Genomic DNA, 20625 nt, shown 5'->3' with positions numbered 1-20625 from the left:
TCACTAACTTGTTTGTTACGTGGTCCTGATATGAGCATTGTCACAGTGGGAGGTGGGGTGACTTGATGCAGAGATGTTTGGCGGGAAGGCAGAATTCTCAGGTCGGCCTTTCTGATGGTCAGGGTTTCGGGGAACAGGTGAAATGTGAAAGCATGGTGGTGGGGGCTCTGAGGACCGAGGTGACTGTGGCTCCTCTCTGCAGGGGAGAGGAACAGGTGGCCGGAGTCTTTTATAAGCTGCCCCCGTGCACTCAGCGGCTTCTGCCTCTTCTCTGCTAATGAAGTCAAGGTGGTAGGAGAGTCCTGTCTCTGGGGACATTCAAGGAAGGCCCAAGGACCACTTGGCAGCTTTGTTGCCAAGGGATGGGAACAGGGAGAGGAAGGGGCCTTCTTGAGGGGATCTTTGTGCTGCACCCAGTGCCCAAACATTCTGTCTGCTCCTTATGTAATCCCGACAACCTGATTCAATACATACGAGGTAGGAAATTATTTACCCCATTATATGGATGAAGAAACAGTCTCAGAAAAGCCAAATAATGTTCCCATTTCCACACAGCTAGGACTTTTTGATTTGGAGTTAAAATTCCAACGGCCTTAAAGGCCCCTTGCTGCGTTCACATCCCACGTGACCATGGCAGGACCAGCTGCGATGGTCCTCCCACTGCGATGCCCTCTGAATGCATCGAGGCGGGGCCAGCCTCGGGGGTAAAAGCTGCCCCGGTGCCCTGCCCCGAGATGGTTCACGTGTGAGTGCCTGACACCGGCTCTGCCAGGGGTAAGGGGTAGGGAGCCAGGAGCCAATCACAGGGAGGCCAGTAGGTGATGGGAGTGGGACAGCCCATGAGCGAGGCTCCGTACAACCCCCACCCCCGCCACGCATGCTCCATTGTCCCATCAGACCTCACGTGCAAAGCCTAAATTCAAAGGTGAAATGATTAAGGACTTTAAGGTGGTGACCCCAGAGCATCAAACTCAAGTGTGAGGTTTTTCTGAGCTTGGGACCCAGGGCAACTGCCTTGGTCACACGCCCAGGAAGCCATCCCTGGGCGGTGGGGAACCGAAGAACTCTAAGTGGAGATTCCTGACCTCAAGGTGCTTCCACGGGAGGAAGATAACTTACTATGAGCCAATACATTATTTGGAACAAATGACAGGTCAAGTTAGCGTGCTTGTAAAAGTAGCTTGTGATTATGGCTATCATTAGGCTTTCTGTACCCACCTCTTTCGTAAATTAGTAACTAGATTTCCTCATTTTCTTTTTTTCCTTTGTCCATTTTCCCCAAGTGGGATTCAGCCTCTGCTAACCTGCTTGTTATTTTAAATAGCACTAACCTGCAAGCAGCCAACCAGTACCTTTTAGGACAGTGGTTCAACTTGTTGGTGCCTCAGACTCCCTGGGCTAATTTGCATTTATGTGTGATGTGTGGCCAAAGTTGAGATGGGGGAACACCCCTCACTGGATGACATTCTGGAATCTTCCACGGGCAAGCTTTTCCCTGGGAGGGAGGCAGACGGGATGGCGTGGTGGGGAGAGGAGCAGAGTCAGCCGGGTGGTCTGAAGTCCACGGGGCTGGAGGAAGATGCATTCGATTGAACCCCAAAATGTCGATCTGAAATTGAGAGGAGCCAGAAGGAGTGTGGGCAGGCTGCCAAGGTCAAACACCAGTACCTGACCACCCGGCGATGGGATGGGAACCGGATTGGAATTCCAGAGGGCGTTCCAGGGGACTCACACTCCAAATAGGGACACGAGTTCTTGGAGAAGGCAGGGGGAAGAGATGCACCCCTCAGGGCTGCCTGAGCTGTTCAGCACCTACCTACCGCCCGGAGCCCTGGGCCGGGGAGCCAAGCCTGCGCACCCTGGCCGGGTGGAGAGGGGCTGCCGTCAGCTCTTCGCCCCACGCGTCCAAAAGCTTTTATGAGCTAAGAGCAGGGTCACAGGCTAGGCTCGAGCAGTTTGCTGTGATTTTTTTTTCCCCTCAAATGCAGAAATATTTGGCCAGTGGTTTGAGTTCCTCAGCCAGGCAGGGGGCTGGTGACCCATAGCAGATGACAGCAGGGGACAGCTGGGACCGACCCTTGGAAGTGGCAGTCAGTTCTTTAGTGTCACCAGTCTTTATCCAGTGAGCTCCCACTCTTGGGTGCTGGAGCAGGGGGCTGGGAGAGGCTGCTGTGACCTGCTGGCCTGGTCCCTTCAGTGTGGTCGCAAGACCAAAGCCGAGGTGCTGGGCGGAGGGGTGTGGGGCAGTCATTTGCCCTCCTGCGTTAACTGCTTCGACTTAGAAAACAAGAGCCAAATAGCTGGACTTGTATCTTCAGGCGGTTCGGTTCTAACAGCGGGACTGCGGGGAACGGTTATAATGGCCAGAGGCGAGGAAGGCTGTTGGCCAGTGTGTAGGGAGTGGAACAGAACACCGTCCTTAACCATCAAGCTCCTCCTATAAATATTTGCAAACACCCCTTCAAAGCTCGAAAGGCTTGAACAGGATCATTGGACGATTTGCTTAGAAGAAGGAGAAACAAAATTGACCTCCTGGTCGGAAGCGGCTGTAAAACGCAAGCGTGTGTGTGGGCAGAAGACCAAAAAGGGGGAAAAATTTGTTCAAAGTTTAATAAACACAGAAGAGAATAAAAATAAATCTCAAGAGCACTTATTTACAAACTTGATGAAAGGAAAAGATTGGGGCGAGTGGGTGTGAAAGATGGGTGTTTGTGGAAGGGGAGCGGGCCTGTGGGGGTTCCACTGATGGGAAGGGGGGAACCGAGGAAGTGTTTACTCTTCCTAATGACAGGAAATGCTCTGAAGCAGCTTGGCCCTCTCGGGACGCTTTTTCAAGCATATTTGAAGCTTCTGCTGTCTAATGGGGCAGCCATGTGAAGATGAATGCAGCCGCTAGGCCTGTGGAAGGTTCCGGCCAAACGAGAGAGTGTGTGAGGCCAGGGAGCCTGGCCCCAGCCCTCCCCAGGCTTCTCTGCTTGGGCAACTGGCCTGCTTTCAGCTGAGCTGGTCAGGCTCCGATCAGCCTGTCCAGTCCCCTGGGCTGGGCGTGTTCCAGCAGCAAGAAAGTTCAATTTCTTCTCGAAGCTCGCTTTTCAAATTGCTGGGCGAGGGGTCTCCCACATCCTCCCTGCTCAAGTGCATGTTTGCTGGTCTGAAACTGTCCACCGACGACTTCACAGCCGTGGTGCAGCGGGCGGGCCATCACTGCATCTGTGCGCAGACGTCCTTTTCCCTGAAACCTGGATGCTTTGGATTTTGGGGGAGTCTGTTCGTTGTTTGTGTCTGAGACTCCTGAGCTCAAAGCCTCAATTCACACAGTCCTTGAAGCAGTCATTGAGCTGAGAGTGCGTGGTTTGGAATTCACTGCTTCCTGATGAGCTGTTTCATGAGAGTCACAGGTCATGGGAAAGGGATGGGCGAGAGCCTCTATCAGGGGAAGAAATGCGGAGCTCTTAAGATGAGGAAGTGTTCCTGCATCCCTTGCTTTTTTTTTTTTTTTTTGCCTTTTTTTTTTCAGTATAATCGTCAGGGGATGGATTTCCCAGGAAATCACGAAAGGTGTTTGTTTCTATTTTAAGATAGGCAGGATGGCTCATTTGTTTAATAAGAAGCTAGTCTTGCCAATAGCCAGATGCCTGAGTCTTTCAAGACTCCTGTTGCTGACCAACTGTGAGAACAGTGGCTATTTGGTGAACTGCACAAGTGCAGAGCCCTGTCTTACATGGGAGAAGAAAAAAACCTGGAAAAGATGGTCAGTCCTCAAGAGTCCTCAGATGTCATGGGGGAAAACAAAAATAAACAAACGTAATACTGAAGTAATAGAAACATTTGTAAGGAGCCATAAAAAACCATGAATGATTACGTTGTAATGAAGCGACATGATTAAAGAGAGGGTAGAAAGTAATGGAGATGCCAGAGTTGGATGGAACATTCCAGAAGGATGAAAGTAAGGAGATTTTAGATGAGTTTTAGAGAAACAGACCTGTAGCCGATGGTCTGCCTCATGGAGGTGCTTAAAAAATGGGTGTCACATAGGAAGTTTGGGCAAAGAATTAGGACTTGCTTTGCTTTGGGTGTAACCTCAGGTTGCGCATGAGGCAATGACAGACGACTGCAAAATAAACAGCAAAATCCTAGCAGCCCGTGAACTTGCAGTTGTTGTGTGCGCTCTGCACCTCTGTACTTTTCATGGCTCAGAACAGAAGGAATTTGGGTTGATTCCTTCTCTTCCTTAGCTAGGACCCCCTCCCACCAACGGACATTTATACTGAATAAAGAATTTTAAGACTGGACCTAGTATAGCCAGTATGCGCAGATTTTTATTCAGATGTCCTCCCCCTAACTTGAATAGAGGGTGTATTTGGTCATATGTGTGTGAAAGACCAAACTGTTGAAGCCAAAAAAGATGCAATCCATGAACCTGGATAGAGTGGAGTGTTTGGTTGCCAAAATTTCAAGGAAAAAAAATACGTGGGCAAACTGCTTGCCATTAGGAGCTATTTTCTTGGCACGTCTGATTAAAGCGTATGCAAGCCCGACAGCTCTCTCCAGGCATCAACTGTCATGAACTTGTTCCAGTTCATAACCATCTAGGATTTTCCACCATGCCATCAGCTTTCAAAGGATAGGGTTAACTTCATGCCCTCAAATGGGGTTGGAAGTGGTTTGTTAATCTCTGTTAATCTGCTCCTCCTGGAACCAAGTACACATTATTTTTTTTTCTGGTTAAATTGTTAATGATATTAATTTGGCCACTGGAAACAAAATCATTCTGTAGATATTTCCTGTATGGTTTCTTGAGTCTATCTCATGCTGCATGGTCTTTTTTTTTTTTTTTTTTTGAGAGAACAATGGATTTTAATCATTTTCACGATTGCCCTTTTTACAGATGCCATCCCGCCCACTTTCTACAGACCCTACTTCAGAATTGTCCGATTTGACGTCTCAGCGATGGAGAAGAATGCTTCCAATTTGGTGAAGGCCGAGTTCAGAGTCTTTCGTTTACAGAACCCCAAGGCCAGAGTCGCGGAACAACGGATCGAGCTGTATCAGGTACCTTTTGTTTGGGTTGTTTTCATGGACAATCAGCTCGAAGTCTGAGGGTCAGAGACTCCCCCCAGACTTGGGTGTTCTGAACTGAAAGACACCTTTTCTACACTCACAGTCGTGAGGTTGGCCCCCATGTGTTATTCCTCTCATAGTGACAGCTCATTCCTCCATCACTCCGGAAGGAAGAGCCTTGGGAGTGAAGTGGGGAAGCTCTGAGCATGCTTTTCAGTGGCCTGAATGTCTGGAGTGCCCACCCTCGGGAGGGCTTTAGTTGAGAAGTCCGCCCTCCACTCAGGAAAGTCAGATAATGTAGGGCCAATCCCACCCCAAGGAGAGAAGGTGGCTACCTTTGTTTTCTCATCCAATGGCCACTCCCTTCCTCCTTTACTTCCCTCATCTCATCCTTCCTGTCGTCTTCTCTCTCCCCGTCTTTTTCATGCCCTTTTCTTCCTCTCTTTGCTACCTCTTGTCTCTTCATTAACCTCACCCTACCTCCTTTTCCTCTCTGATTCTACCCACCTTTTCCCACCTCCAGCCCCCACCAAATGCACATCCTTGGTTTACCCCGTCCTCCGTTATTTCAGGCAGCCCTGACGTCTCACCTCCTCAGTACCATTGCTGAGCCGCTGTGTCAAAAGATGAGGATGAGGATGAGGATGAGGATAAAGATGAGGATGAGGATGAGAATAATGGCGATGGTGATGGTGATGCAGTGCTGAGTTACTGAGATTTGAGAGCTGTTCTTAACAGCTTGTTACTCAAGTGGGCTACTGGGCAACAGCATGAACGTCACTTAGGAGCTGTGAAGAATGCAGAATCTCAGGCCCTACCCCAGACATACTAAATCAGAATGTGCAGAATGTAGCGCAGAATCTTCATTTCTAATGAGAGCTTTAGGTGGTTTACCTTCTTATCTTTCAGATACTCAATACAGTGTTATTAGCTGTAGTCAGCCTGCTGCCCGTTACATCCCCAGGACTCACGCATCTTCTAACTGGAACTCTGTACCTTTTGACCACCTTCACTCATTTCAAGTATTCTTCCCACTGCTGTATTCTTTCTCCTTTTTACAGAGGAATATGCTGAGTCACAGAGAAATGAAGCCACTTGGCCGGGGTCACACAGCTGGGAAGTGGTGGGGCTGGGGTACAAGTTCTCGGCTCTGACTCCCACACTTGCTGTTCATAGCAAATCCTTCCCTACTTCTTTGCCTCAATAGCATCCAGAATAGTAGAAAAATAAGCAAAACCAGGCCAGCCAGAGGGTGGGGTGATATTTGGAGGGAAAGCAATGATTGAGTTCTCTGAAAAAACATCTTGATCATAGGTAGGCAGAATTATTGCAAGGGGATTTAAAAAATAAAAACCAAAACCCTATTCCATGTCCTCTCTTTTCTTCTTTTTCAATTAAATCTGTCTCATATGCCTCTCTGTACAGACGACAGCATCACAGATGGTTCTCTGGCCCTGTTTCAATTACATGACTTCAGTAAATTGAAGGCAAGTTCTCTGAGGTTTTGTTGTCTGTAACGTAAGCTGCTAAATCACTGTTATTCTTTGGCTTCTGACCTTATGATCCGAGGAGTGGCCTCTGATAGCGGATTACTAGTGGTCTGTCTTCCTCCCAAAGGCCGTCTCATTTCCGGGAGGGGATCTGTCCCTGGAGGCTGGTAATTTAGCAGACCTTACTGAGTTCTTAGTGGGTGTGTATCATCCCAGAAGTTACTGCAGCCCTGGCCGCCCCATGACAAGAACAGCAAGCTCTGTATCAATGAAAGTCCCCCAGCTGGGAAAGATACAGCCCACAGTGGAAGCTTATTTTATGCAGAGTGTGAACTGGGCTAGTTCACTGACACTGACCACGGGACTCCGGAAGGGGGTAGTTTTAGAGGAAAATAAGGAAGAATAACAACGCCTTATCTCTCTGGAGCTCAGCTCTGCCGCAATCCAACCTCTTGAAACACAGCCAGGGTCCAGGAAGTTAAGTCAGAGAGATCCCTGAGCCTCCTAACAGAAGGCGCAGGGCACACACACAGCTGACTCACCGGAAAGGCAGCCTTTGGCCCTCTCTAGGACCACAAGAAATTAAAGACTGACTTAGAAGGAGGGCTGGAGGAAGACACTCTAACTAGAGTCGATGACCTTTTAGACTTGAGATGTTTGCCTGTGCAGCCCCGTGATGCCAGCCCAGAAGATCAAATCACAGAATGCGATGCCTGTTATGGACAGTTTTCCTTCATCTTATCCTGTTTATGGTTAACTCCCTCTTTATCTCTGTGGCACCCTCCCTGGCTTCTGACATCTGCTTGTTGCCCCCTTATTTGGAGTCCCATTTTTGGCTTGTTATTCTCCAACGTTCTACTTGCCTCCAGTGCATTTGGAAGTCTTTGCAGCTTTCAGTAACACACTCCGCCTTCCAGTCCCAGGACAGAAACTGATGCTTATGGTAAGGGCCTTGAATTATGCAGATGAGCCTAAATTGTATTCAGGAAACTGAACACATGCAGTAAAATACTAGGGAGTTTTGTATCCCAAATTGCTGAAATGTTAGTTTGAAAAATAAAACACTTGGTGCATAAATGGGCAGATCTTTAGCTATTTAGAGAGCTCGACTGTTCAGAAGAACAAAGCCTCAGAAGTGTCTCGATGCCCTTTGATTACTGTGTCACTTGACACATAGTTCCCAGTGCACTTCCTAGAGGAGGAAGGGTAGGATGACTACAGATAGGTTCCCAGGGTGTTTAGATGGTTGTACGGATGATTTATTAGGATTCCTCAAGACACTGATTTTAAACAGGGAGAGAAAATGCGTGTGTGTTTGTGTATGCGTGCACGCGCGCGTGTGCTCACTCCTGCGCCTGTGAAAGCCCTTGGGGAGCTCCTGCAAGGACTGCCCAAGGGTCCTTTCCAGGAGATTCCGATTCGAGGGAAAGATTTGCCTTTAGGCAGATGTGGTTTAAAAAAAAGCTCTCCTCATCATTCAGATGTGATCCTTCTCCATTCTCCATTGGGAATCACAGATTGAAGGCATATTCCAAGATTCTGGAGCCATTCTGTCCCATAAAATGTATATAGGTACTCTGTCCAGGATTAGAATACCAGGCTGGAAAGACCAAAGACAGCATTTCTGTGAGTTCAGAGTTAGTCTTGTCCAGAGCTGTGCATCTGTTGACTCTCCCAGCCTGGGAGGGTCAGGACACCCAAGCTTCTGTGGAAGTCATGTTTAGTTTGGCAAGGGGACTTCACTCTTCTCCTCTTTATAGAATAGTCTGTCGGAATGTTGATGAATGGCGGTAATATAAAACTCGACTGTCCTCTGCTACCTCTGACTTCTGTTAGCAGACTCTGCATCACATTGACTGGTGTGATCAGGGTGTGACTTCAGACGTACACCCACATCGGAGGGAACAGGAAAAAGATAAAGCCTTCTGATATGAAGGGACAGAGGGGAAAAAAAAGATGAAAACTGAAATTTTTCCAAGTAGGAGTGACTCTTACTGTATTTTTAGAGATTTATACCAAAGGCAGCCTTTGCTGAACTACATTCAGATAAAACCCCAGTGCTCAGGGAATACTTGCAAATCTGCAGTATTTAGTATAGTTCTCAGCCCTTTTGGAAAATTGAATCTATCTTTCTTTGATTACGTTGCACTTGAATTTATGATTAAAATCATGCCCAGAGTTATGAGAGGGGAAAAATAGGAAATGGGAGTCTTCTTCAATTGAATGTCACCAACAAGAGCAAGGGTACCTGCCGTCTTGGAGGGAGGTAAGTCCCCAGCGTTACAAGCGAAGAAATGAAGCCCTGAGTAATTACTACCTTATTTAAGGGACCCCACATGGGACAAAGAATACTTATGTTTAGGGGTGCTGACCTCAGAGGACCTGGGAGCTCTCAGCTATTTCCAGCTTCCTCCCACCAACCTACACCCTTGCACATTTAGTGCTCATTCCAAACTTTACCAACTCTAGGATAATAAGATTTGTACCTTTGTAACTGTTTCAGTGATCTAGTCACTGTATGATAAACTTACCCCCCAAATTTCATGGCCTCAGATAACAACCATTTTATTATGTCTCTCAATTTTTAGGGAGTCAGAAACTTGGGCAGGAATTGTTCTTCTGCTCCATGAGGCTCTGACCAGGGTCACCTGGTGGCATTCAGGTGGCAACTGGGCTGGTCTGGAGGACCTAGGATGATTTTGTTCATAAGCTTGGAGCTTGGATGGGATGACTGAGCATCTCCTCCTCTCCACATAGTTTCAGGAGGTATCCAAGTGGTCTTCCCAGAAGAGTAGTCAGACTTTTTACATGAGGCTCAGGGGTCCAAAGCAGAAGCTGCCGTTCCTCTTAAAGACTCAGCCCAGAACGAGCAGAGCATTGCTCTGCGTGAATTGGTCTCATTCAGTTGCAGGTTATTTTGAGATTAATTTATTATCTTCAGACCCCTAAAAATTCATGCAGAATAACTTCCTGGGAGGTCACGGGAGGTACTGAGCTCGTACATCATAAAGTGTCAGGAGGAAGATGTCACTTTCTCATGTGGGGTGGGTGTGAGGCCACAGATGTTGGTGCCAGGTAGCTTGGGAGAGTACAGTCTGCTGATGGTTCCCTGTTCATCAGGAGAAGATAAAGGTGCTGGGATGAAATGATTGCAGTGGGTCTCAGAGGAACCTTAGATTTCCTGACTGTGGCCATAGAAGGAGCAATGGCATAGTTCATTTTTGTAGAGAAAGGGCATCCAACTTCTGTTGAAGTCATATTTGCCTTTACAAGGGAACCTCCCCCCCACCTCCCACAGAGCACTCCATCAGTGCTTCAGTGAGAGAGGAAAATAAAATCTGCCCTCCTGCTTTTTCTGACCTCTTTCTCTGGTCCTTGGACTTGAATGCCTGGTTGAATTTGTACTCAGACAGTAGCCAGCTTGTCCACTGTGATGAAATCTCATCTTCAGAGACCACTCCCAAGGATGTAACAAACAGCGGCTAAATCCTAAGTCATTTATATCCGTTTATCTTTGGCTTCAAGCTGTGTAGTGAATAGGAAATGATTTTTCAGATTTGAGGGTGAAAGGGTGAATTGATGTTTATGGAGCAAAATAAGTCAACAAAGCTTTCAGTGGGGAGGAACGAATCACCAGCCACTTTTAACAGACAATATATCTCAGCTCCGCCGAAGATGTTGAACTGTGGACGCTCCTGAGGCTTTACGGTTAAAATTCAAGGTGGATGGCCTTGGCCTGCTTTTTAAAGGACTCTAGAGCTGCAGAGTGAAGGGTGAGGTTCCTGGCATTGCGAGGACCACGGCGCTGATAGGGTTAATGACAACTGCACCCTTTTCCTAACCCCAGACACATGCGCGTGCTCGTGTGCACTTGTGTGTGCATGCGTGCACACACAAACGCACACAGAGTTCAGCTTCATTTCTCATATTGCCCAAGGGTGTGTAAAATATAAAGAGGTCAGCCAAAAAAACTGACTGTCTGTTAAATGAGTGCTACTGAAAAAAAGAAAGTTATACTGTGCTCCTGTTGTACAGAATTTTACAGCATACAATCCCCTTAACACTGATCCTAGCTCTGGCGCCGTGTTGGAGACACACACCGAATAGTAACCCATTAAAAAAAAAAAAGCCATGAGGTATAATAAACACTTTGTTTGCACAAGGCTATTAATATCTCAGGTTTTTGCAAACTGATCGAATGTCATGCTTGCCTCATAAGGAAATTGGATCGTTACCGTTTGCATTAGGTTATGACGTTACCCAGAGTCTGGTAACCTTGTGAGCAGACAGGACCCCAAAAGTGGTGTGAACAGTAGTCCTTCCCACTGGAATGGGCAGAGAAATGGTAATAGTTGTGCAATTGTCACGGATAATTCTATGTTCTTTTTGCGTAAGGTGATGCAGTAACTGTTGATAATTATCACTAAACGTGCAGTGCTTCCTGTGAGCTGGGCGCTATTTTAAGTGCTTTATACAGACTGATACATTTAATCCTTATAATGACCCTGTAAGGTGATTACTATTACTATCTCCAGTTTTCAAATAAGGAAACTGAGGCACAGAGAGGTTGAGAACTTTGCCGAGGCTTTACAGCTAGGAAGAGGCCGAGCCAGGATTTGAACCCAGGCAGTCTGGCCCCAAAGGCCATGCTCTTGACGACTTTACCCTACTGGTGGAGGAGCTGGGCCAGTGTGGGTTCCAGGTGTGGCTTTGCCCCTTGGGGGAGTTTGAGGCAATCACATCACTGAGATGATTTCCGTATCTCTAAAACGTGGATAAATGCACCTACTGGGCAAGGATTTTGTAAGGCATGGAGACGATGCATGGAAACTCCCAGCACAATCTCAGTCCACTCGGTGGTTACTATTATGATTATTATTATAGTTTCCAAAGCATTGACTTTGACCTTTTGTAAGAAACAATCTCTTAAATTTACCATCTGCTCAAAATCTCTTAATGATGAAACCTCATCTCAGCGCCTCGTGCTGTGGGTCCTGGGTTTGCAGTGACCATCCGAGGCGTGAGCTTCCTGGCCTCCATAAATAATAGTTTCAACTCATCCTGCCTGAGGTGGTGTCATTCGGCTGCTGGTGAGTAGCTCGGAGTAGGGATGAAGAGGAACGTTGCAGCCGGTCAGCCCTGGGTTCACCTTTCACCTTTGTTATTTATTGGCCCTCTGATCTTACAAATCCCTCATCTCCCTGAGCCTCAGTTTTTCATCATCAACCAGAGATAACAGTTCTTGTCTGATGAGCTGCTGCGAGGCGAGCACAGCTGCCGAGTGTCAGGCACGCTGGCTACGTCCGGAGTGGATTAGTCTCATCGGGGTTTTGCTTGTCATCTAGGGCCTGGTTTACCGTTCCCCTCGAGTGGGTCTGTGATTGCAAGACTCCTCCCTGATGATGTCAGTCATCTCCTCTGGGTGGACGAGGTCTCGTCTGACCTGTTTCTCGATCATCAGTGGAGCAGAGCAGGGCTGTGGGTAACAGTGCCGTGTTAGCGCTCTGTGTGTTTGCTTTACGAAAGCTCGAAGGGCACCCAAGGTGAGCTGGGGCTGTGGTCTGTCTGGCTTTGCTTTTTGAGAAATGATTACAGTGTGACGGACCCCAGTGGGGATGTCTTTTTACCTCATCCCCTGCCCCCGACTACCTCGCCCTGCTTCACAGGTGTAGTCTTGAGACATGCTTCCTGGATTGATTGTAGCAGCTTTTCTTTTTTTCCACATTGTAAATGTGTGCCAACTTCTCCATAACCTCCACTGGGGCAAAAATTGTTCCAAAAGAGGATATATGTTTATTTCCTGATAGCAGCAGAAAACAGAATCTTTTTGGGGAACTTTTGCTCTAGAACTGTGTTCAGAGCCCACAAACACATAATTCAGAATTCCTCCACTGGGGACAGAGCTGGATTTTCAAAAGATACTGTTGATTTTTGAAAACTGCCAAAGTTCTAGCGAAGAGGAAGATAAAAAGTAATTAAGTTGACTTTCCCATCTGATGGCAGTTTTTAAAAGCTAGACATCTAACCACTTCTCACATCTCTGCTGCAATGACCCTTGTCCTCTGGGCTTCTTGTGTCTCGCTTGGGCTTTTGCAGTGGCCTCCTAGCTAGGCTCGCTCTTTGCACCCTGGCCTCCTTAGAGGCTGTTTGCAACACAGCAGTTAGGGTGACCTCTGCCAAGATGTTGGTCAGATCCAAATGCCCTATTCAAAACCCTGGAGCGGCTTCTCACCTCACTCTGCAAGACAGCCAAAGGCCTCCTTGTGCACTGTGGGGCCATCCCTGACCTATAGCTCACTCGCCCGCCCCCCGAGCCGTGACTTCCCACACTCAGGGGTCTCCGCCATCCTGGCCTCTTTGCTGCTCCTCGGACACCCTGTGCTCACCGCCTCCTAATGCCTGTGACTGCTGATCCTCCACCTGCAGTTGCATTACAGAAGCCTCCCTCCCTTCGTTCCTTCAGATCTTTCCTTGAATGTCACCTGCTCAGAGACCTTCATGGCCACCCGGTCTGACATCTCAGGGTCCCCCCTCTTCCTGACACTTCCCATCCCTGTTCTCCACTGTGCTCTTGGTCACAGGCTCTACCTGGTCTCCCCTCCATCGTCATCTTGTTGATGGTCTTGACTCCACCTCTAGAGATAAACTCCTGGAGCAGCACCGGGTGCATAGACAGAGCTCAGTGAACGTGTTCGAATAAATCGAAGAAAAAAATTCTAAGTAAGATCTAAGTACAAGGAATGTTGTAGAAATAAGTGTGTGACACCATCAGGGGACTCTTGAGAAACATCATTTACTTGGATTTGGAAATTCCACTAGGTTCATTTTAAAGATATTTGTGAAACTGCTTATGAAGGAAGAAATGTGGCTATCTACCCATTTTCTGCTATTTATTCAGAGCTAATTCTGGTTAAGTGAATAATAACCATGGAGGTAAAAAAAATTGTGTAATAAATTAATGAAACTGATATTCTTGGGCAACCCATAAACACTGTAGAAAAAACAGGCTCTTTATTTGTTATTTTAGACTCATTGCTTTATGGTCACACCCCCTAAATTAAAGTGTGCAGCTGAATGGAAGCAGGGACTTGAATTACAGTTTAGGTCACATGTGTGATTGGCAGCCAGGAGGAAGGAAAAGGGGACTGGAAGTTTGTTGCCTAAGTGTGTGTGTGTGTTTGTTAGCATCAAATCAGAGCAGAATTAGAAGGGGAGAGCAAATAAGAAAATCGGAAGATATGGCCCCAGGGAGCTTGGCTCTTTGTTGGGGAGACTCATTCCCCGCAGAGCAGGAAACAACTGGGTAATTACCAGCATCCTTTGGACTAGGCTGCGGGGCTCAGCCCCAGCGACTGCCTTGACCTGTGGCCTTGACTTCATTTCCCTTCAGCTTCCATCACTGACCATTGGACTGAGCAGACCTCTCTCCTTGCCTGAGCTGGGTGGCTTCAGTCTAGTTGAATCTTTTCTTTTCTCCGCTATGTGATTTATATCTGATGGTCTTGTGAATGCTCCTGAGCTGCCATAGTGCAGAGACTCTCCGTTTACACAAAGGGCTCCTTCATCCCTCGGACCTGGAGAGATGCATGTGCTTGCTCATGTGCACGTGCCGCCAGCACAAGGGCCCAAGTGTGGGGGATGAAAAAAGAGGAAGGAAACAATAGGGAATTATGAGGTGTTTTCATCTCAGGCTTTCCTGTGTGTGTGTGTGTGTGTGTGTGTGTAGCCTGTTGGTGTCATTTCCATAAAGGTCATTAAAGACCTCTGTATGCCATACTTTATTATAACGCGCAGGGATCCGTGTAATTTAGGAACTTACCAGTGTGCATTACTTGGTACTGTAAAGAGTAAGAGTTAATACCGGGATGTAATAATGAAGATATCTGAGCTCCAAAGAGACTGTATTTTTACATGAGTCTTAATTTGGAGCTGATGCGTATTCCATAGGCGTCAGCTACGCAGGCTCTCGCGAGCTCTTGTGAAACATGCCTTATGTCTGACCTTTCAGCAGGGTGCGCTCACAAAGGAGCTGTGATCATTACAGGCTGATAAGAGCTGGGTCTGTGAGGCCACTTTCTGAAGGGCTGTCATGCCGTGTTTCAGCCTGGAGACACCCCGAAGTGACCCAGCCTTGTTCAAGGAGGCTGCGGTTAGGCAGAGGCAGAGAGCCACCACCGTGCCTCCACGGGAGAGATGCCGTTTACCCAGTTCGGAGTCTCTCTAAGGCCCCTCTTTCTAAAACTGGGAAAATCACTTTCTTGGTTTTTCTCATTTTCATTCCCGTGATGAAACACATTAGGTCGAGAGGGTAAAATACAGTACAAAATTGTTGACATTGTCTGCTGATTCTTTGTCATCATACATAGATTGATAGGATATGGATATACAGACATAGATGTCTGTCTGTCTGTCCATCTACCTATGAAGTCTCTGTGATATACATGTGCAAAATTCTGAGAAGTGTTTCTTCTTTTAATTATTCTTTTTTTTTTTTTTTAAATAGAGGTACTGGGGATTGAACCCAGGACCTCATGCTTGCTAAGCACACACTCTACCACTGAGCTGTACCTTCCCCCATTCCTTCTGCGGATAAGCCAAGAAATCCCTTCACCAATGTGCACTGTCTGCGTGAGACTAAGTGTAGGTGTTAATCAAGATTCCAACCCAGAGAGTCAGATTCCTCTAAAACGAAATCGATGACCTTGTATTCCTTAAGCTACTAGTGGACGCAAGCTAGAATACAGAGTTCGTGGAGATTTAAATAAGTCCGTGTTTCCCTCGGTCTTTTAGGAGCTTGACATCCCTCTGGGAGAAACTGACATTCACATGCACACATACAAGGGGCTGGACACCCAGTAATTGCTTGGGAAGCTGGGAAAAGAAAATCGACTTTGGAATGAAAATAACCATTTCATTGGAAGCTGGACTGAAGACTAGGAATTTTTGTTTGTTTTTTGGCTTGTTTTTGTTTTTAGGTAAAAATCAGAGGAGGGGAGAAGACATTCTGATAAGAATACCAGTTTAAACACAGGGCTTGGGACATGCAGTACATGTTTCAGGGAGAGTGTTTAGATCAGGCTTCCAGGGATGGGAGGTGAGTCTAGGATGGTCGGTTGGTGGCAAGTTGTGTCTTAATTATTCATCTAAGGAATCTGGATTTTATTCACTAGACATAGAAGCCCTCTGGAAGATTTTGACCAGGTAAGGAACAGGTTGCAATAATAATTCACATTTATTGAAAACCAGGCAATGTTTTCATTGAGGCACGTTGCCTCTTCTATGTCATTTAATTCTTTTAACAGACATACAAGTTGGGTTTTACTAAGCCTTTCCTAAATAAGAAAGTCACAGATTCAGTGAGTCATGGTTTGCCTGACTTCAAAGCCTATGAACTTTTTCCCTCCACTAATGATTTCCAAAGGCACTGGGCAAGCCCATGGATGCTTCAGAGAAACCCTAAGGGACCACAGAGGGTATGGAATGCATTGTCCATTGGCAAAGATGAGCAGGACTGTGGCTTAACCTGGGCCTCACGCCTCACTTGCACTAGTAAAGTTCTACTTTTTTCTGCTGTACAGAACAAACCACAGGGTGTTGATTAAAGAAATAGGGCCAAGCAGAAATGAGGTAACTAAGGATACAGCACGAGGTTATGGCTTTGGCTCTGTGTCTTTTAACATTGTTATAATCAACCTGATGAAGACATTGGATGCATCATTGCTGGTACCAGGGCAAGGACAGTTTAGATGCTGAATCACAAACTTAGGTATCAGAGAGATTCTAAAATGCTAAAAACCCAGGTCAAATAAGAAGTTTAAAATTAACAGAGACACGTGTCATTTGCACTTAGGTTCAAAAATAAATTGTGTAAATATAGACTAGAACAGTAGTTCTCCGAGTAGTCCCTGGAGCTGAGCATCACCTTAGGAACATGTTAGAAATGCTAATTCTTCTGCCTCAGGTTCATCCCTATTAAGTCAGAAGCTCTGTAGATGTTTTCATAAGCCCTCCAGGTGTGTCTAATGCAGGCTGAAGTTGTAGCCCCACTGGCTAGAAAAACCAACCTTCCTTCTCTCTTTGCCTTCCTTGATTTCTTTCTCTCTGTTCTGTGTCATTCCAGAAAGGACTCGGGGTGGAAAATCTGATGTAACAGTTTGTGTGAAAACAAAGATTTTATTTTACAAAAAGTTTAGACTCAATGTTGCGATGTGGCTGGTACCCAAAAATAAGGAGCTTGCATTAAAAAAAAGTGATGAGAACAAGGGAAGCCGAAGGCATTCCCCTCCCCACTCGGCATAGTCTGTGTATTTGCCATATTCTGCTGGGCTGTGCCTGGAGTCTAGGACCTGATTTTGAGAGGGATGTTGAAAAGGGCCTTGACAAAGATGGGAAATCACTTCGAATCTTGACTTGAAGGAAGAAGTTGAGGAAAGCCACCTCCTGTGATGGGGGGCTGACACAGAGAAGAAAGAGAATTTTACATCTTGTTCCAGAGAGCAAAATATGCCCAATGTTAGAGAGCCCCCTCCCCTGGTATTAACAGAGCAAGACGTTAGTCCAGGTTTTCCTGCTGGGCTTTGGCGACCCAGGTAAGTACTTCAGGCTTCTCCTTCAGCTGTGGTTTTTGGATAATAAGGGCCATGAGGTCCACCTCACAGGGTTTTGTGAAGACTTGAAAAATGTGCAAATGTTTAAACATTTGAAAGACTGACAGGACTGTATGAAGATGAAGCCATGGTGCTCTTATTAACTAAGACGAGTGGATGGAAATTTGAAGTCCAAGAGAAAGACAAATTTCAACCTACAAAATGGCCAAAATTGGGATGCTCTTTCTCAAAAAGCAGCAAGTTCACTGTCCTGAGACAAAGATATCAGAGGATGCGTTGTGTTGGGTTGGAGCAGGTGGCCCCTAAGGACCTCTCTGAGACTAGTCTTTCATGACGCAGAAGTCATGACCGGAGGCAAGGCAGAGCTTAGAGAAAGTTGCTCAGAGCCAGCAGGGCCAGTGTTTAATTCCTCATCCCCTCACCTCTCCGTGCACGCCAACTGCAAGCATTTGCAACGGTAAACATTAATGCATTAAAAGCATTTAGCTGTACATCAGGAATTGACACATTATAAATGGACTACACTTCAATTTAGAAAAAAAGAAAGCATTTAGAAAGAACAAGATGGGTCCACACTAGTTAACCTGGTGTCAGTTTTTCTCTATCACCCTATGGTTAAATTTCTCTTTCCGTTGGAAGTCTGATTGAATGGAGCCCTTGGTTCTCCTGTAGATCTGTTGATGTCTGAATATGGGAAGTAAAATAGAATTCCCAATGCTTTCTTACAACTCTTTGCGGTGTCTCTTAGGAGTAGAAGAAGTGTCGCCCCTCGGGGCCTACGCCAAATCCTGAGTTGATTTACAGCCTATTCCTTTAAGACTGAGATTTCCTCTGTCTACAATTTTGCATCTAGACTTTTCTTTCTTTCTTTTTTTTTTTTTTTTTTTTTTGCGCCCCTAAACTATTGGGTAACATCAGTCGCATTTGCCTCGCTCTCCACTCCCTGATTGGCTGGTTTCCAGTGGCAGAGAGATGAATGGATTCTTTTGTGTAGGGAGTTTTGTAATTCAGGGAAGAACTGAGCCTTGCCAAAGGCGATATGTGGGTATTTTACACATATTACAGATAATGTGTACATATCAATAACATAATGAGGGTACCATTCAGCACCCCTGTGGGTGGTAGCTAAGCAAGAGACAGCTATATCTCATGTTTAATGCGATAGAAGCGCTCTTCTGATTCAGTCAGGAACAGCTGTTGGTCTGTTATTTAAAGAAACAAGGCAGTTAAAGCAAGGGATTGTAAAACCTTGAGAAAGAGGAGGGGGAGAGGGAGAGAGAGGGAGAAAGAGAAAGAGAAGCAAACTTTATATTTTATCCTAAGATTATATATATATATATATATGTATGTATGTATGTATAAACACACACATAATTTACATGCTGAGTTGTTTTTTTTTTTTAATAAAAGACCAAGGACTTTTCTTAGACTGTGGCTCTGCCTGTTGCCAACCCACGTCTTATTTTTTGCATAAACCACATCCATAGTGTGTCACCAATAATTTCTAGTCTTTAGTTTCCTTAAAGAAGAGAGAGAAGTTTCAGGACAACTGCTAAGCATACTGAGTTTAGGATCCTTCTAGATTTTTATTCTTTTAGTTCTTTGTTTGACGGCTATCTCTCCCACATGTAAAATTTTTTAAAAAATTTATTGTGGTGAAATATATATAACATAAAATTTAGCCTTTAACCATATTTTTTTAAAGTATACAGTTCAGTGGCATCAAGCAAATTCACAGTGTTTTACAACCATCAATCAGCACTGTCCATTTCCAGAAATTTTCATTGTTCAAAACAGAAACTCTGTCCCCATAAAATGATAGCTCCCCATTCTCTCTACCCCTCCCCCTCCTGGTGACCTCTATTCCACTGTATATCTTCACGAATTTGCTTATTCTAGGTATTTCATGTATGTGAAATCATACACTATTTGTCCTTTGGTGTCTGGCTTATTTCACGTAGCATAATGCTTTCAAGATTCATCTGTGTTGTAATATTCTGCTGTGTGTATATACTACGTTTATCCATATATCTGTTGATGGACACTTGGCTTGTTTTCATCATTCAGCTATTGCCAACAGTGCTGCTGTGAACATTGGCATACAAGTATCTGTTTGAGTTCCTGCTTTTAATTCTTTGGGTATACACCTAAAAGTAGAATTGCTAAAACACATGGTAACTATGTTTACCTTTTTGAGGAACACCAAACTGTTTTCAAAAAAAAAAAAAAAAGAGAGAGAGAGAGAAACAAAACTTGCTTAAAGCAACGTGTCTTTATGAAGACTTTCTAAGGCATTCAGCTTGGCTCTCACAGAAGCAACAACTCTCTACTTTTCATCCTGTATTTCATCAGTTTCTAGACCACTTAATTACAATTGCAAGTCTAACTATCATAAACAGGTTTAGAAAAATATGTAACTGATTCTTGGTAAGCATGCAACTCAACTGGTAAGAGCAGAAGTCCTCAGAGCATACTAGAGCAACAGCCCTAGCGTTAACCGATGTGCGTTACAGAACAAACACAGAATACTGGTTAATCTGGCCAGTAAAATGGAGGCCAGTTAAGAGAGCTTTTACTGTCCAACTAAATTATCTTTGTCGTGTTAAGATGTGTAAAGGAATTCGGCAGTGACTGTGGCTCTAGACAAAAACGACAGCTGCACATCCGTGACTGTTAACATTCAATACACTTGTTGTCGGGAGATGGGACAAAGGCAGACAGCAGAGGCTAACATAAAATGGGAAGTTGACCAATGTGGCCATTTTTGTACCAACTATTGAATGTAAGAATGTTCTAACTGACAAGAGCAGTAGGTTGATTGTCTTCCCTTACAGCTTCACTTAGCGTGGGTGATAAATGGACGATAAACAGGGAATAGGGAGGTTGTGCCTATTCTTGGAAAGAAAATAACTTGCAAGTTAAGATTCGAGACTTTGGGTTGTGATTAGAAGGTTTTCTAGCCAGTTCTGAAACGAAATCACAAAGCTGCGGGAGGAGCACTTTTATATAGCATCATCCATCCTGTTGGCGACCTAGGTGATTAAAGGTTTGGGAAATTGCCCCTCTAAATATGGGCTAAAGGAACTGGGTTTATTTAGCTTAGAGAGGGAGCCTTTGCATGCTGAGGGGGACTTAATAATAGTCTCCAAGAATATGAGGGATATTCTATGAGTGATGGAAAGCAGCTGTTTCCTGTTTCCACGGAAGACTGCCTAAGAAAGAATGGAGTTAAATTGTAACAAGTGGGTTTAAGAACTCCTTGGTCGTAAGTTCAAGACAACAAACACACAAGACCACAGTCACTTCCCTGTTTCAGAATGATGTCGCTCACTAGCTGTCTTTCTTGGGTGGTTTCCGTTGGCCTGTTCTTGAACTGGTAGAAAGACTTGGAAGACCTTTCAGCCTTGTGAGAGTGTGAAGCTGTCTGATGTCAGAACCTGCCAGTGGTCTGCGGCTGGGGAAGCACT

At 45.6% G+C, this 20625-nt stretch overlaps 1 protein-coding gene across 3 annotated transcripts in view; it reads left to right on the top strand.

The window, feature by feature from the left end:
- Positions 1-20625, top strand: part of TGFB2 (transforming growth factor beta 2) — a 77321-nt gene that overhangs the window by 45106 nt on the left and 11590 nt on the right. For all 3 annotated transcript variants that reach the window (XM_006188156.3, XM_006188155.3, XM_014562160.2), the window contains one exon: positions 4889-5052. In XM_006188156.3, coding sequence (XP_006188218.2) covers positions 4889-5052 — 164 coding nt within the window. The remainder of the gene's footprint in view (positions 1-4888; positions 5053-20625) is intronic.

Source organism: Camelus ferus, chromosome 23 (genome assembly GCF_009834535.1).
Source record: "Camelus ferus isolate YT-003-E chromosome 23, BCGSAC_Cfer_1.0, whole genome shotgun sequence".
NCBI classification, from domain to species: domain Eukaryota; kingdom Metazoa; phylum Chordata; class Mammalia; order Artiodactyla; family Camelidae; genus Camelus; species Camelus ferus.
This window is presented reverse-complemented; position numbering and strand designations above follow the sequence as displayed.